At 40.2% G+C, this 11,189-nt stretch overlaps 4 protein-coding genes across 5 annotated transcripts; all 4 read left to right on the top strand.

The window, feature by feature from the left end:
* The first annotated feature begins 175 nt into the window (after positions 1–175).
* On the top strand, positions 176–2,162 carry LOC9305533 (rac-like GTP-binding protein ARAC7). Its single transcript, XM_002869416.2, has 8 exons — positions 176–612; positions 818–905; positions 1,040–1,149; positions 1,255–1,318; positions 1,406–1,464; positions 1,557–1,622; positions 1,703–1,812; positions 1,905–2,162. Exons 1-8 carry the CDS (start codon positions 514–516, stop codon positions 1,936–1,938), a joined length of 630 nt encoding a protein of 209 aa, XP_002869462.1. The 5' UTR covers positions 176–513; the 3' UTR covers positions 1,939–2,162.
* Positions 2,163–2,528: 366 nt separating this feature from the next.
* LOC9305532 (cyclin-dependent kinase F-1) lies at positions 2,529–4,861 on the top strand. The gene is made up of 3 exons (XM_021019125.1): positions 2,529–3,111; positions 3,206–4,161; positions 4,493–4,861. Exons 1-2 carry the CDS (start codon positions 2,611–2,613, stop codon positions 4,145–4,147), a joined length of 1,443 nt encoding a protein of 480 aa, XP_020874784.1. The 5' UTR covers positions 2,529–2,610; the 3' UTR covers positions 4,148–4,161; positions 4,493–4,861.
* Positions 4,862–5,005: 144 nt separating this feature from the next.
* LOC9305531 lies at positions 5,006–7,257 on the top strand. 2 transcript variants are annotated; one of them, XM_021019126.1, is made up of 5 exons: positions 5,006–5,460; positions 5,553–5,633; positions 5,704–5,784; positions 6,114–6,414; positions 6,514–7,257. In XM_021019126.1, the coding sequence occupies exons 1-5, from the start codon at positions 5,262–5,264 to the stop codon at positions 7,079–7,081; spliced, it is 1,230 nt and encodes a 409-aa protein (XP_020874785.1). In that variant the 5' UTR covers positions 5,006–5,261; the 3' UTR covers positions 7,082–7,257. The 2 variants fall into 2 exon arrangements, with proteins under 2 accessions (XP_020874785.1, XP_002869460.1); XM_002869414.2 differs by lacking the exons at positions 5,553–5,633; positions 5,704–5,784 and having other exon boundaries at positions 5,017–5,460.
* Positions 7,258–7,659: 402 nt separating this feature from the next.
* Positions 7,660–11,117, top strand: LOC9303501 (protein tesmin/TSO1-like CXC 5). The gene is made up of 8 exons (XM_021019124.1): positions 7,660–8,318; positions 8,550–8,660; positions 8,819–8,996; positions 9,092–9,445; positions 9,562–9,665; positions 9,747–9,841; positions 9,925–10,326; positions 10,404–11,117. Exons 1-8 carry the CDS (start codon positions 8,011–8,013, stop codon positions 10,655–10,657), a joined length of 1,806 nt encoding a protein of 601 aa, XP_020874783.1. The 5' UTR covers positions 7,660–8,010; the 3' UTR covers positions 10,658–11,117.
* The last annotated feature ends 72 nt before the right edge of the window (positions 11,118–11,189 follow it).

Here is an 11,189-nt window from a genome sequence, read left to right as displayed (position 1 = left end):
AAAAATGGCTCAAATATATAAATTTCCTTGAAGGGCTCAAGATGTATATCCAAAGGAGAAGAAGAAACATGAAACTCCCGAGACAAAACACCAAAACGCATAGCTGGACATCAAAAAGAGGACAAAAGTTGAAACGACGTCGTATCTTACAACGGTCGATACGTGTTTTTCAACTTTTAGATAGAAAGAGTGGGTTTTGTAAATTTTTGAAATTTATTGAGAGGGACAATAATGTTGCGCTTTTAAAGACTTTGACTTATTTTACGAACCTGAGAGAATCCGACACATTTAAGTAACTCTCTCTCTGTCTCGACTCTCTAGAAAACACACATTTCAATTTAATTTTCTTCTATTGGTTTTTGAGAAAACATTTCGAGATTTACACTCTTTTTGTTGTCGCCGCAGTTGATACTCACTGCAAGCTCATTTCTAGTCTTCTTCACCACTCATCTTCTTCTTCTTCTTTAGTTCCTTAAACTTCTGGGTTTTGAATTTGGTTCTTGGACTAAGATAATGAGCGCTTCCAAGTTCATAAAATGTGTTACTGTTGGAGATGGAGCTGTCGGGAAGACATGTATGCTTATCTGTTACACTAGCAACAAGTTTCCTACCGTGAGTTTTCTTTAAAGATCGTTTCTTTAAGACTCTTAAGCTTTCATTTTCCATTGTCAAGCTTTGATTTTTCTTACTGGGTTTAAGAGATTTCATCTGGGTCCTTGGGGTTCACAAATGGGTTTAGCTTAAAATTGATTTCGAGTATCTAGGGTTTCCTCTGATGTATGATTCATTATTCTTGTTATTTGTTTATGTTTGACAGGATTATATACCGACTGTGTTCGACAATTTCAGTGCCAATGTAGCTGTGGATGGACAAATCGTGAATTTAGGGCTATGGGACACTGCAGGTAAAACCAAAATGTCTAATTTCAATGTTGAAACCAAATGAGCCAAAGAATTGAAATTGATGATTTAGAGTCTTCTAGCTTTTGAAGCTCTCATTCATTTAATTGTGGGTTTGTTGTTCTGTTGGTGTCTTTAGGTCAAGAAGATTACAGTAGGTTGAGACCATTGAGTTACAGAGGAGCTGATATCTTTGTCTTAGCCTTTTCGCTAATTAGCAAGGCAAGTTACGAGAATGTACTAAAGAAGGTAAATGTTTTGAATCCTCCTTGTACTGGAATAGATTTAGATAGTGAATGTGGTGGATGTTGATTTGTGTATATGTGTTTTGAATATGATTGTTGTTTTTGACAGTGGATGCCTGAACTTCGTCGGTTTGCCCCAAATGTTCCTATAGTTCTTGTTGGTACAAAGCTAGGTGGGTTTTGTTTTGCAGATTTTTTTGTGTTATATATCTCTTTTGAATTCCTCTTGGCTAATAACATTACGTCTTGGTGTTCTTAAGATCTCCGAGATGATAAGGGATACCTCGCGGATCACACCAATGTCATTACATCTACTCAGGTATATATGTGTAATCTCGCTATAGGTTTCGTTTTGAAAATGAATCTTTTAGACTTGAAACGCTTTCTCAAGCTTATGACTTGTGGATATAGGGAGAGGAACTGAGGAAGCAAATTGGTGCAGCTGCTTATATCGAGTGCAGTTCCAAGACTCAACAAGTAAGTTCCCTGACTCAAATAGTAATGCTTTGGTGAAAATGTTAGAATCTTGTGATGACTTTGCTTTTGATATGTTGTAGAATGTGAAAGCAGTTTTCGACACAGCGATCAAGGTGGTTCTTCAGCCTCCAAGGAGGAAGGAGGTCACAAGGAGGAAGAAGAAACATAGAAGATCCGGTTGCTCCATTGCGTAAGCGCTTTTAAAAGATTGTATCTATATTTGTACTATGTGAAGAGATTGCAGTAAAAAGTTAACCAATTCCACCTCTCAAAAATCTGCAGGAGTATTGTCTGTGGAGGTTGCACCGCGGCTTAAGGCACAACACAAGTCTCAACAACATTGTGACTCTCTTTCTATGGTTGTATTTTTTTTTCTGGTTCTTAGGTTGAAACTCTCCAACTGTGAAGATAAGGGAGCTGTTGGTTCTCTTATTTGTATGTGAAGAAGCTCCTTTCTCTGTTTTTGGTTGTGTAGATTTGCAAATTCTGTAACATTCTTCTCTTGTTAACAAGTTTTGGATTAGCAAATTTGGAATTCTTTAATTCTGTTCTTTTTGATCATGCACTAAAACCAGATTAAACAGAAATTTAACCAAAAGTCTTGTAAAAATCTATCAGAACTGAAAGAAATCAAACTGAAAACTAACTTACTAGTAAACGAGCAGAACAAAAAAATCATAGATCTCAAAAGTTCTACTAATTTGACAAATCAGGATCTAACAAAATAAATTGAAATGACCATCTCCATATAATAGCGTTCAATTATGCGAAAATGTACACAATGTTCATAAATATAAATATACTACAAATAAATTAGATAATTGGTCCCCAATTTTCACTCAATTACAAAGCAAAATAAGACTTGCAAGGGCATTTTAGTCATAACAACATGGGAACGGGATTTTAAACTGGAGAATTCGTTAGCGTTATGTTTTAATATCATCATCATCAGGAAAAATCCGTAAGAAAACGACGCCGTTTTAAGGAGATGGATAAACAACCGGCGAGCAGCTGGAGTATCCATACCCGGCCGGAGATAATCGCCAAGTACGAGATCTTCGAGCGAGTCGGATCCGGTGCTTACGCCGATGTTTACAGAGCTCGCCGTCTCTCCGACGGACTCATCGTGGCGCTCAAGGAGATTTTCGATTACCAGTCTGCGTTTCGAGAAATTGACGCGCTCACCATCCTCAATGGACATCCTAACGTCGTTGTTATGCACGAATACTTCTGGCGTGAGGACGAGAACGCTGTGCTTGTACTCGAGTTTCTTAGGTCAGATCTCGCTGCGGTGATCCGTGATGCTAAGAGGAAGAAGAAGGTAGAAGGAGGAGATGGATTCTCTGTTGGGGAGATTAAGAGATGGATGATTCAGATTTTAACCGGTGTTGATGCTTGTCATAGGAATTTGATTGTACATAGAGATTTAAAGCCTGGGAATATGTTGATTTCTGATGATGGAGTGCTTAAGCTTGCTGATTTTGGTCAGGTGATTATGAAATGTTACTGATTGTTTGTTATTTCATTAGCTAGTGTTATCATTTAGTGTGTAAATGTGTGTTGGCTTCTTGGCTTGTTTACAGGCTAGGATACTCATGGAGCCGGATATTGTAGCTTCAGATGAAAACCAACAGGTTTATAAACTGGAAGAAAATGATGGAGAAAGCAGCACAGAACCACCAGAAGTTATTCCTGATTATGAGAACTCACCTCGGCAAGGGTCTGATGGTCAGGAACAGGTAGCGATGAGTAAAGACGAATACTTCCGACAGGTGGAAGAGCTCAAGGCTAAACAGGTTGTTAGAGATGATACTGATAAGGACTCGAATGTGCATGATGGAGATATATCTTGTCTTGCAACGTGCACTGTTAGTGAAATGGATGATGATCTTGGTAGGAACTCTTTTTCTTATGATGCTGATGAAGCAGTGGAGGATACACAAGGTTTGATGACATCTTGTGTGGGAACCCGATGGTTTAGGCCACCAGAACTGCTCTATGGATCTACGATGTATGGGTTAGAGGTTGATCTGTGGTCGCTTGGTTGTGTGTTTGCAGAACTCTTGTCTCTTGAGCCTTTGTTCCCAGGAATTTCAGATATTGATCAGATCAGCAGAGTGACCAATGTGCTGGGAAATTTAAATGAAGAGGTCTGGCCTGGTTGTGTCGATCTTCCAGACTACAAATCTATCTCATTTGCTAAAGTAGAATCTCCTCTTGGTATAGAAGGTTGTCTTCCCAACCATTCAGGGGATGTGATATCGCTGCTCAAGAAGCTTATCTGTTATGATCCAGCTAGTAGAGCTACTGCTATGGAGATGCTGAATGACAAATATTTCATCGAAGAGCCTCTTCCAGTTCCAGTTTCAGAGCTCTATGTGCCTCCGACAAGGAATTGGCCAGATGAGGATTCTCCACGAATGTGGAATGATTACAGAACAATGGATTCAGATTCTGATTTTGACGGCTTTGGACCCATGAATGTAAAGCCTACCAGTAGTGGATTTACAATAGAATTCCCCTGACCCTGGTATTTAAGGTACGTATTCAAAAGCTCTGGCTCGCTTAAACACATAAATCAGTCATATCGTCTTGCCTCTTTTTTCTTCATAGACATGAGTATTTACCAAAACCTGACATGTGTTTGCTTTAGATTTTGATTGATGCAACCAATCATTGTTGTCTGAAGATCTTGTTACAGTATACCGCTAAGAAAACTGTTAACTTTTTGTTAGGACATAGATTGTTTAGGGAACAATGGCGGCAAAACTTTTGAAATTTGTTTGTTACTTTATTCTCTCACAACTCTGTTTTCTGTGCCTTGTTTCTCTCACTGATCTCAGTTTTATGTGTTTATCTCTCCTTGTCAGATCGGTTACATTGGCGGGGTATATGGTTGAGCATCTTGATCCTTCCAACTTTCCCTGAATTCGCCTACTTTGTCAAAATTGTGTTGTGTGTTGTTCCTCGCTCTCTCTCCCTTTCTCGTATAGAAAATGGTAACATTTACAATCGGAAGTTCGTGTTAGCCTTTAGCTATAGCTAAAGAGCTAGTTTTTTGTTGCCCAGGCCAAGCTTTACCCTATTTTTCATCTGAAATAACAATGAAAAAGAATAAAAATCTATATTTACTCGAGTTTTGCATCCTAGGATTCTGTATTGCTTCACAGTTTCTATAATTGATCTTGTATTTATCTGCTTATTGTCGTCAGTGGTGAATGAGAGCAACCCTTCAATAATGAGACCATGGAATAAAGCCAATCCTATTTGTCATCGAGTTTTTGCTAAAGATAATTTCTTTTCACTTAACCAAAATTACATAATCAAACTGATATCATATATACCAAAAATAGCTCACACAAAAATCATAACAGAGTCTGATTCTTCCAGAAATGTGTACTGTTTGTTTACTATAAAATGAAGAAAATCAGAACCACGATAGATTGACCTATACTAGTCCAATATGTTAATATAAAAACCTAAGGGGCAATTTTGAAAATTAGACAAAAGTTCATAGACCAAAAGATAAATTAATAACAGTTATCAGCATCTATCGCCAAGTCTTCCCCTAGGGTTTTTTTCTGAAACGGACATCGAGAGATTCCAGGAGTGAGTTTTGACACAATCGGAGAGGAAGAAATGGGGTCGACTGAAAAAAATCAGACGACGCAGCATCATCCGCCTCACATCAGCAGTCTCGTCGTACGACCCTCCGGAAGCAACGACGGAGAAGACGGCCGCAACGTCGCCGCCGCCGCCGGAGACTATGAGCCCGGAGAAGTTTCTCGTGACAGGCCTTCATATACTCGCTCGGATCGGTATAAGGGTGACAATGGTGGTTCGTATCTCTTCTAAACATTCCAGTCATCTTTTCTGCTGAGTTTCTCTTCTCGTTATTGGTTTCGATTTCTGAAATTGGGGAAACGGAAGAACAGAACTTAAGTAGGCATCACTTGTTTCTTTCATTACAAATGTTTGTGATTGTGTACCTCGTAATCAATGTTTTCTCTATCCTTTGACTTGTGATTACGATGAGGGCAATCGTGTGTAGTTATGTCGTGAGCATTTATATAGTGATAATACTCTCTTATACTTTTATTATATAACGCCACAATAACAATGCTGTGTAAGTTGCAAATGTATCTTGTGTGTAAGTACTTAGGTCTGGTCTTGTAGAAGAAATGTTTAGCCGGAATGGTTTGGGTCAAGTTTCTGTTTTTCTGGGTCTGTTGATGATCCAGAATCTCATTTGCTACAGATGCTTTATGGAATGTATATTTAAGAGTTTAGTGACACTTAGGGTATTGTTGAGATTTTACATTGCTACAGATGCATATCAACATTCCCTGTTCAGTGCTTACTGCTTAGTGAAAATTGTTTGTACATGCACTGAGAATGCTGACACCAACGGACTTGTAATTTCATAGTGTCAGTGCTCCACTGTTTTGAGCTTTGCTGTCTGCTTATATATACTAATGTGTGTGTGTGTAGGGCATAGAACTCGGGCAAGTTCTAACTCACCAGGCCGTCGTGGATATGAAGATCACCGGCATAGCTCTGATCTTAATCATTCAGGCGTTAAACCTCGAGGCCGTGAGTTCAGCAGCAGAAGGGAAGCATCTGGGAGACACAGAGACTATTCACCACCTTATGCTAGAGGTGGAGCTGGTGCTCGTCCTTATGGAAGAGGTTTAGATGGGCCTGAACCTGCATATGGAAGCGATGGCATGAGCAGAAATAATATCCCAAAGGTGCAACCAAGAGATGGAGATTGGTACTGTCTAGATCCATTGTAAGTATCCTTGGCTATTCTACAGAAGTTTGTTATCCATATCTCACAATCTACAGAAGTTTCAAAAATCTCGTATGTTTTGTTTTGTCATGAATACAGATGCAGAAACTTGAACTTTGCGAGACGCGAGTCCTGCAACAAATGCAAGAGGCATCGTTATGCACCGGCTAATAGTCCTCCACTGCCTCGTCTTCCTCCTCCTCCCATGAATCTCTCCCCAAGAAGAGACTTTAATGGCTACAGATCTCCTACACGTGGCTGGCCCAGAGACTACCCGCCCTCAAGGCATGACCATCCCACATGGAGAGACAGAGAACGAGACCGTCCGCATTACTCAGACCATGAGTACCCTCCTAGCAGAAGAATAGCGTCTGACTGGGCCCATACAGAGCTTCTCCCAAAACCTCATTACGACAGACGACCACCTCTCAGTCCACCGCATCCTCCACCTCGTGGTGGCAGATGGGGGCGACTTTCAAGAGAGAGGAGCAGATCACCGCCATTGAGAGATGTTCCACCACCGCCATTGAGAGATGGTCCACCACCGTCATTGAGAGGAGGCGGCGGTCCAATGCTGCACAGAGATTACCGCCGTGACAGTAACTTTGACAATGGAAGACGAGATGATGGGCGTGGCGGGAGAGGCAGAATGGGAAACTCTTACTGATGCAAAAACCGTGCATGTCTTTGGAATTTGGTTTAGACAGTTAAAATTTTCCCGGAAATCAAATGTGACCTTGTATTACACCTTAGATTCTTTCTTCTAATTTTGAAAACTTTTGTGCCATTAGTGCAAAAACCAAAGAAAATGAAAAGCAATTTTGGTGCTCTTTCGTAATTAAAGAAAGTTTCGGGGCAAAAATAAAAATACGCTTCTTCTTCAAAGACCCCTTTCGTTTCGGCTTCCGCTTGAGAAATGAGAAGGTGCGTAGTAGTACTATGAGTTCACGAGTGGTCTATCTACGTGTCAGTTTCCTATTCGCTGAAATCTAAATACACGCATATTAAAAGGGCTTTTTGGGTATTTAGCTCCGCGTAGATCGGACGGTGGAAAGAGAACAAAACCTAAAGCACTTATGAATTGACATCGTTGGATCATCGTATCTAACGAGAACCGTACGATGAGATTACCACGCAAATCTAACCGTCGAATATAATCCAGAAAATTGAAATTTCAAAACATGTTAGAGAGAGGGAGGAGGAGAGATGGTGTGAGAGAAGAAGAAGAACAAAACCGAAAGTATTTTTTGCTTTTAATTTTTCGTTTTTAATTTTACCAAATTCCTCTGAGGGCTTCTTCTTCTTCTTCTTCAAGAGCTAAAACTCGACAGAACCCTAATTCTCAATTCTCTTTAAAGCTTATCCCTTTCTCTCTCTCTCTCTAATCACGCGGATCAAATTCAAAGTCTCAGTTTTTGAGCTTTTCTTAACAGCCGCCGAATCGGTTTGTGATTTTCTCGCTCCGGCGAGATTCGGATCTGGATTTTCTTAGCTGATTTGTGGGAATTTCTCGTTATTTTCGCGGTACTGTGGGAACAACGGAAAATTTCTGGGTTTTTTTTTTTTTGAAAAATTCAAGATTCGAAAGTCTTTGAGATGGGTGAAGACGGCGGAGGAGGCGAATTCCCGCCAAAAAAGGACGGTGTTGAAGAGGGTTTTCCGACGAAGAAGCCAGCAAGACAGCTTGACTTCACTGGTGGCTCTGATGAACAATCACTGTCTAAAGCAGCGGCTCCTACCGTCGTAGCTACGGCGGTGAAACCCGTCGTTACTAGCTCCATCCCTTCGACGATACGGCCGGGTGTGACCATTGCAATCGGTCAGGTACGACCGACGTTACCAATGGCGACGACGTCAAATCCGCCGTCACAATCACAAATCCTTAACGCGCCAATCAGGCATCCGTAAGTTTTATCAATTGAGCTTCATTTGATGAAAAATTCAAACTTTGGGTGTTTGGGTTGGGAAATTGTAGTCATGCGTAATCTTAACTCAATTGAGTTTGTACATGTTTCATTTGGGATGATGAAATTGGTTTAAAGTTTTATCCTTTTAGATGAATTGGTGAAACTAATTGGATTAAGCTTAACGAAGGTTTTATGACAATTTCAAAATTTTCTTCTCTTTTTTTGCAGAAAACCGGAATCTCCAAAAGCTAGAGGTCCAAGGCCTATTGTGGAAGGTAGAGATGGAACTCCTCAGAAGAAGAAGCAGTGTAACTGTAAACACTCACGCTGCTTGAAACTGTAAGTCTTCGCATTCTTCAAACTTTGTTATGTTGTAGTTTATTTAGTTTCCTGGTGACATGTTTGTGTGATTGCATGTTCATATTTTTCCTTTTTTCTGCTTTTTTGAGTTTACCAATTTTTGTTGTTAATTGTGAATTTGTGCGCTATCTTGTCAGGTACTGTGAATGCTTTGCATCCGGAACATATTGTGACGGTTGTAACTGTGTAAATTGTTTCAACAATGTTGATAATGAACCTGCAAGACGAGAAGCTGTGGAAGCAACTCTGGAGCGGAATCCATTTGCGTTCAGGCCTAAAATTGCTAGCAGTCCACATGGTGTGCGGGATAAAAGGGTACGTGACCCGATAAACTTGTTTTAGATTGTGGGAGAGTTCTTTAAACTTCTAAGTTATTGTGGGATGTTTAAACTGTTGATTTGTCTTTGTAGGAGGATATTGGTGAAGTTGTGTTGTTAGGGAAACATAACAAAGGATGCCACTGCAAGAAATCGGGATGCCTTAAGAAGTATTGTGAGTGCTTTCAAGCAAACATTCTTTGTTCTGAGAACTGCAAATGCTTGGATTGCAAAAACTTTGAAGGAAGTGAAGAGAGACAAGCTCTGTTTCATGGTGAACATGCCAACCACATGGCTTATCTTCAACAGGCAGCAAATGCAGCCATTACTGGAGCTGTTGGTTCCTCCGGCTTTGCTCCTTCTCCAGCACCTAAGAGAAGGAAAGGCCAAGAGATTTTGTTCAACCAAGCAACCAAAGATTCATCTAGACTTGGCCAGTTTCCACAGGTTCCAATTTACCATTTTAGCATATATATGCTTTTTGGTAACCATTTATAGAACTGAAAATAACTCTTTGTCTTGCTGTTGGCTTAGTGAAGTGAAATCTTCTTATTTGTATTTAGGTAAATAGTGGAAGAGCTAGTGGACCAACCTCAGGCTCATCTCCGTCACCTGTTTCTCGTGCTGGTGGCAATGCATCGTCAGCTCCATCAAAGTTTGTATATAGGTGAAAGTTCTGGTGTTCACAAGTTATTTAGCTTGATCCAAGAGCTGTGTAAAACTGACTTGTATGTTTTAATTTTTGAAGGTCCCTTTTAGCAGATATAATCCAACCGCATGATGTTAGAGCACTTTGCTCTGTTTTAGTCGCTGTAGCTGGAGAAGCAGCAAAGACATCAACAGGTGAGACTTTGAGTTAAAACTCTGTATTGATGAGGTTCTAGCTCTGTGTACTATTCACTGATCTTCCTTTAAAATCTTCTCAGATAAAAGAAATGAAATAGAAAATCGTGTGGAAGATCAAACAGAAACTTCTTTAGCTTCTTCTGCACAAGATCAGCCCCAAGGCGATAATGATGCAGCTGATATGGAGATGGTTGCAACTGATGGGAATCAAGCTGATAAGTCTGGAGCAGAGGAATCCAATTCAGATGGTGCTGATGCCTCGAAAGGGAATCCACTATCTCCAGCAACTTTGGCTTTGATGTGCGATGAACAAGACACTATCTTTATGGTGGCAGCACCTTCGCCTAATGGTGCAGTCGACCCCGGTGGCCGCAGAACGAACTCACAGGGCCAGTCAGAGATTTACGCAGAGCAGGAGAGACTGGTATTAACCAAATTCAGAGACTGCCTTAGTCGACTTATCTCTTACGCAGAAATAAAAGGTAAAAATTTCGTGTTTCACACACATTTCATCAAAAAACTTTCGTCTCTAAAGTTAGTTAAGTTTGTTGAATTGCAGAATCAAAGTGTTTATCTTTAGCAAGAATGCACATACAGCCATCTGCAACCGCGACTGTGAAAACCGAGAATGGGGTTCAACAGCAAGTACCAATTGTGAATGGAGCTTCGCGAACCAATTCTCAACCTACACTCAACAAACCGCAGCCTATGCAGCTGATAAACACAACATCAGCATCAGCAGCAGCAGCAGCTGCGACAAACACTCATCATCTTCATAAACCTCCAGCTTTATCAGAGAAGAAAGACCCCTGAATCAGATAGATTATACTCTACTTAGGACAGATAATAACTTACCAGAGAGAACAAGCTGAAATCTGCCTCACGACTGCCCTATTTATCAGGTCATGCCACCATAATTTTTCTTTCTCACTGGCGGTTGTTGCGGCTTCAGCGCATTGGCAAGTGATGAGAGAGAGTAATAGACACAAGCTTTTATTGTGTCCTTAAGCTTTCTTCTCACTTTTCTCTTTCTTTTCTTATAAAGTCTCCTCTTTAAAGCCCCTGTGGCTGTTGTAGATTTTGGAGAGCTTTGTTTCTTCTACTACACGAGCTTTTTGTTAGTTTTTTGGTGTTCAGTATTACTTTTTCTGTTGATGGTTTAGCTGTGGAACATCCTTGTTTACTGTGTCTGATTATGATGATCTGAGATGTTTCTCAATCAGCTTCTGTAGGATTTGAAAGTAATATATAATACATCCCTAATTTGGTTAAAGATGTAAATTTCTCTATATTTTCTTCCTGACTAGAACAAATCATAATACTTTGGGGTTAGTAATTCCAATAT

The sequence above is a fragment of the Arabidopsis lyrata genome (genome assembly GCF_000004255.2).
Source record: "Arabidopsis lyrata subsp. lyrata unplaced genomic scaffold ARALYscaffold_7, whole genome shotgun sequence".
Classification (NCBI taxonomy): domain Eukaryota; kingdom Viridiplantae; phylum Streptophyta; class Magnoliopsida; order Brassicales; family Brassicaceae; genus Arabidopsis; species Arabidopsis lyrata.
This window is presented reverse-complemented; position numbering and strand designations above follow the sequence as displayed.

Excerpts from the sequence above, each read along its gene's own strand:
- LOC9305533 (XM_002869416.2), top strand. The coding sequence starts at position 514 with ATGAGCGCTTCCAAGTTCATAAAATGTGTTACTGTTGGAGATGGAGCT. Across the intron at positions 1,465-1,556 it reads ATGTCATTACATCTACTCAG|GGAGAGGAACTGAGGAAGCA; the intron begins GTATATATGTGT and ends TTGTGGATATAG. Across the intron at positions 1,813-1,904 it reads AGATCCGGTTGCTCCATTGC|GAGTATTGTCTGTGGAGGTT; the intron begins GTAAGCGCTTTT and ends AAAAATCTGCAG.
- LOC9305532 (XM_021019125.1), top strand. The coding sequence starts at position 2,611 with ATGGATAAACAACCGGCGAGCAGCTGGAGTATCCATACCCGGCCGGAG. Across the intron at positions 3,112-3,205 it reads AGCTTGCTGATTTTGGTCAG|GCTAGGATACTCATGGAGCC; the intron begins GTGATTATGAAA and ends GCTTGTTTACAG.
- LOC9305531 (XM_021019126.1), top strand. The coding sequence starts at position 5,262 with ATGGGGTCGACTGAAAAAAATCAGACGACGCAGCATCATCCGCCTCAC. Across the intron at positions 5,634-5,703 it reads CGTAATCAATGTTTTCTCTA|ACTCTCTTATACTTTTATTA; the intron begins TCCTTTGACTTG and ends TATAGTGATAAT. Across the intron at positions 5,785-6,113 it reads TCTTGTGTGTAAGTACTTAG|GGCATAGAACTCGGGCAAGT; the intron begins GTCTGGTCTTGT and ends GTGTGTGTGTAG.
- LOC9303501 (XM_021019124.1), top strand. The coding sequence starts at position 8,011 with ATGGGTGAAGACGGCGGAGGAGGCGAATTCCCGCCAAAAAAGGACGGT. Across the intron at positions 9,446-9,561 it reads GACTTGGCCAGTTTCCACAG|GTAAATAGTGGAAGAGCTAG; the intron begins GTTCCAATTTAC and ends ATTTGTATTTAG. Across the intron at positions 9,842-9,924 it reads AGCAGCAAAGACATCAACAG|ATAAAAGAAATGAAATAGAA; the intron begins GTGAGACTTTGA and ends AAATCTTCTCAG.